A 3,598-nucleotide genomic window follows, 5' to 3' on the forward strand; every position below is an offset into this window, starting at 1 on the left:
TAATGCATTGTTTAAATTTCAGTAATGATTAGGCTACGTTGTTCAAAACATTCCATAAAGAGTTTGTATTTTGGCCGGCTACAATTCCAGAGACATCCGTTCTTTAAATAGTTATTTCAAAGCTCTGGAATAAAACTGCTACTTGTTCCATTCCATTGATCGTCTATTCATTACAGATTTCAAAACCGGCAGATTCAGTGTTCTTCTTTAACAACTAATTCATCGTTTCCTGTTTTCAGAAAAAAATAAGCTTTTATCTGTAGCAACCGTAGTCTCATCACCGCTGGACGGAAACCCTCCTCTCCGGACGTCATCTAAACCAAGGTAACCCACACATTTCAGCTCTGACGCAATTGTCCTTTTTTGGATGCATGCGTCAGCGGACGAGGTAAAGCGTTTATAAAGTCTCTTAATTCGATACGATGCAATCAGTAAATTTCATTTCGGTTTGCCGGTAACAGAGAGAATGGTTGCCAGATGTTTTTTCTATCATTTGTAATTGTTTTAAACCAGAAGTAAAACAAGTGATTTCCTGATGCGCCTATTTGACTTGCGCGAGCCATTGCATCTTGAAGGGGTGAGCTGCCGTAGAATAAAAATCAACGGAGAAAAATCTTGTCTATTTTCCTTCAAAACATATGCGAATAACATTGTAATTATAGACGCGGCTAAAACGACTGAACCCTCTGTTGCAGAGATAACGAAAGTTGGGCGAGCGAATCGTCTATTTAAGTTGATTTACGCTGATTTACGATAAAAAAAACATTTAGGTTCACCATTAACAGCCTCCCACTTTGTCCAAATAGTTTAGTTGAGACAAATGGTTAAAGATCAGCTACTGAACGGATTTCTACAGTCAATAAACGTTCAACCAAACATGCATCAGGACTTTTCTGTTCTAACTGACACCTGTCGGAATTCGAAGATGGATTTGCTCGAGCACTCCCCCAACGCCATCAACAGTTGGAACCCCTCGAAAGCCGAACAGGTACTGTGCGCCGATCTGTCTTTTCTTGTAGGACACATTTTCCCACCCTATATTAGGACAAGACCACTCTTTATTTAATAAATGTAAATCTCCCCCGCCTATTTTAATGCATGCGTTGCAATTGTCTCGTTTTATTAGGTGCGAAAACGGTGTCCAGTTCTTAACCCTTTCTTAACCTTTTGTCAATAGATTCCTGTGAAAATGCAGATATCCAGCAGTCCGTTCATCCCCACCATCAATGCCATCACCTCCAGTCAGGAGCTGCAGTGGATGGTTCAGCCTGCAGTCCTAGCATCCATGCCAGGGTCATGCCTGCGTCCTCACCCCTACGAATCACTGGACAGGCACAATGTAGGACCCCTGAGGCACTCGCGCCAGGGGGTCATCCGGACTGTCGGCAACACACACAGACGAAGCAGACACCATCATCAGGTAAGAAATTCAGCTCAACACTTACTGTCCGTTCTCAAGCAATGGATAGTTATGATGCATGTTTTAATGCAAAGTTATTTGTTTTTTCCTAATCTGTTGCTTGGTTTCCAGCTCGACCCAGATGAGGAGGAAAAGAGGAGACTTAGGCGAGAGAGGAACAAGCTGGCCGCTGCAAAGTGTCGCAACCGAAGGAGAGAGCTGACCGACCAACTCCAAGAAGTAAGCAAAATAGCATAAAATAGAAATGATCACTCTGCTAAGAATAGGCAAACTACCTTTAAAAGTCAATGCAGATGCCAATCACAGTCAAAATCAGTTTTGATTCAATCTCTCTATATATGCTTCAAGAACAATGGATGTTTTAGTTGATGGTTTGCGCTCTCTGTGTGGTCCTAAGGAGACGGAGGAGCTGGAGCGGGAGCAGGCTGGCCTCCAGAGCCAAGTGGACAAACTCCAGGAGGAGCGACACAAGCTGGAGCTCATGCTGGTGTCCCACACCTCTGAGTGCCGGCTCCTCTGTGACGACCAGCCTCAGGCCCCATCAGCCACTCCTCCACCCATGACCACGCTCCCCTCAGAGGCCTCACCCCACCCCCACAGCCCCCCGAGGGTGAAACAGGAGCCTGCAGAAGAGATGCAGGCATACTCCCTGCAACACAAACACTCCACCGATGATTCCCCCTACCACCATAACCACCATGCTGGGGAGTACTGTCCCAGTGTGGACTGTTTCAGCAGCTCCCGCCTGGCTGACTGCAGCCCAGGCCAGGTCATGGATCTCTCCAGCCCCATGATTCCCCACCCCAGCCTAGGAGGACAAGCGAGAGACGGGGCCTCGCCCAGGGAAGGCACCCTCTCCAAACACACGCTCTCCAAGCTCCATCCCACCAACAGTGCCATGTCTCTGGATGATGGGGGTCTGTGTCCTCTCTTCTCCCCCACTTTGCTGACTCTTTGAGGGGATTCTGTGCTTACTCTTACCTCTCTATTGTATATTGGACTCTTTTGAATGTCATGGGTCAATGTAACTATTTCCCACTTGGGGGGGGATCTATCTGTACATATTTTACTCATCAGCAACAAACACCTTTAAATTCTAGGCAAAGGATCTTATTTTACTAGTAGAGTAGCAGTTGTATTCAATAAACACTAGATGGTGCTGCGAAATACTGGCTGAGCACAAACATTTAGATGACGCATTATACTCATATATTTAAATCCCTTGACTACATTGTGTTTTTTTATGTCAGTGTTATGGTGTCTGTAAACTCCAGTATTGTTTGGTAGGAGTGAAAATTGTCTTTTTTTCAGAGGATTTGAACTTCATAACAGCAATAGGATAACACAGCATCACAATACCTATCCACTGCACTGTGTACAATTGTGTTAACAGCAATACACAGAGATCATGAATTATTGACTGTGAGATGTGCGATGAATATCATCAATTAATTTGCTAAGACTATGATTGAATCATTTGTATGTATATATGGCAATACAGTAAATTCTTAGGAAGAAATATTTTTGAGAGCTATAAGAGGAAAATCGTTTTTTTCATGCAAATTGTTGTCAAAATAAGGATAAAAAGATTCTGTAAGGTTGACATTGAGTGTGCAGCAATAGCCCATTCTCATGTTTCTAAATAAAGAGGAGAAGAAGTGTAGTTGATGTTTAAAAGACGCCCAGCACACAACATGTACTGTACTGGACAATACATGCTCTGTAGTGCAACAAAAACAACAGTTTTGCATTGTTATCCAAGTGTTGTTACCACATACATCAAGAACATGTACCCACATCTATGAGTAGACTAAATACAGTAAACCTCCCAGTTAATGAGATTGCAAAATGTTTTCTCTTAGCATTTGTTTAGTGACCTCTGTGTTGATGATCTCAACACACGGTCCACAAAGGCTGCAGTTCTGACCTTCCATTTCAACCTTATGTACAAAGAGAGGGAGAAAAAAAGCTGAAATTAACACTCCTGCCCAGCAGAGTGTGTATTCTAGTGGTTGGTTGCCAAGCAACAACAGTTTGCTTCCCTATGCTTTTCCACATGGACCCAACTCAAAGAAAAAAGAAAAAATCAGGTCAGTCAACAAGTGTAGGAGGAGGTAGCCGAGACGCTGTCTTACATTCAGATAGAACCGAATCCTTCCCAGGGTCCTCAGATCTCCA

At 43.6% G+C, this 3,598-nt stretch overlaps 1 protein-coding gene across 1 annotated transcript; it reads left to right on the forward strand.

Moving 5' to 3' along the window:
* Positions 1–330: 330 nt before the first annotated feature.
* LOC124468756 (fos-related antigen 2-like) lies at positions 331–3,213 on the forward strand. Its single transcript, XM_047021691.1, has 4 exons — positions 331–988; positions 1,178–1,420; positions 1,532–1,639; positions 1,818–3,213. Exons 1-4 carry the CDS (start codon positions 821–823, stop codon positions 2,376–2,378), a joined length of 1,080 nt encoding a protein of 359 aa, XP_046877647.1. The 5' UTR covers positions 331–820; the 3' UTR covers positions 2,379–3,213.
* The last annotated feature ends 385 nt before the right edge of the window (positions 3,214–3,598 follow it).

This window comes from Hypomesus transpacificus, chromosome 6 (assembly GCF_021917145.1).
Source record: "Hypomesus transpacificus isolate Combined female chromosome 6, fHypTra1, whole genome shotgun sequence".
Lineage (NCBI taxonomy): Eukaryota > Metazoa > Chordata > Actinopteri > Osmeriformes > Osmeridae > Hypomesus > Hypomesus transpacificus.

Bases quoted from the DNA above. Each gene is read 5' to 3' on its own strand.
- LOC124468756 (XM_047021691.1), top strand. From the start codon at position 821: ATGGTTAAAGATCAGCTACTGAACGGATTTCTACAGTCAATAAACGTT. The intron at 1,421-1,531 runs GTAAGAAATTCA...CTTGGTTTCCAG, and splicing joins GAAGCAGACACCATCATCAG to CTCGACCCAGATGAGGAGGA. The intron at 1,640-1,817 runs GTAAGCAAAATA...TGTGGTCCTAAG, and splicing joins TGACCGACCAACTCCAAGAA to GAGACGGAGGAGCTGGAGCG.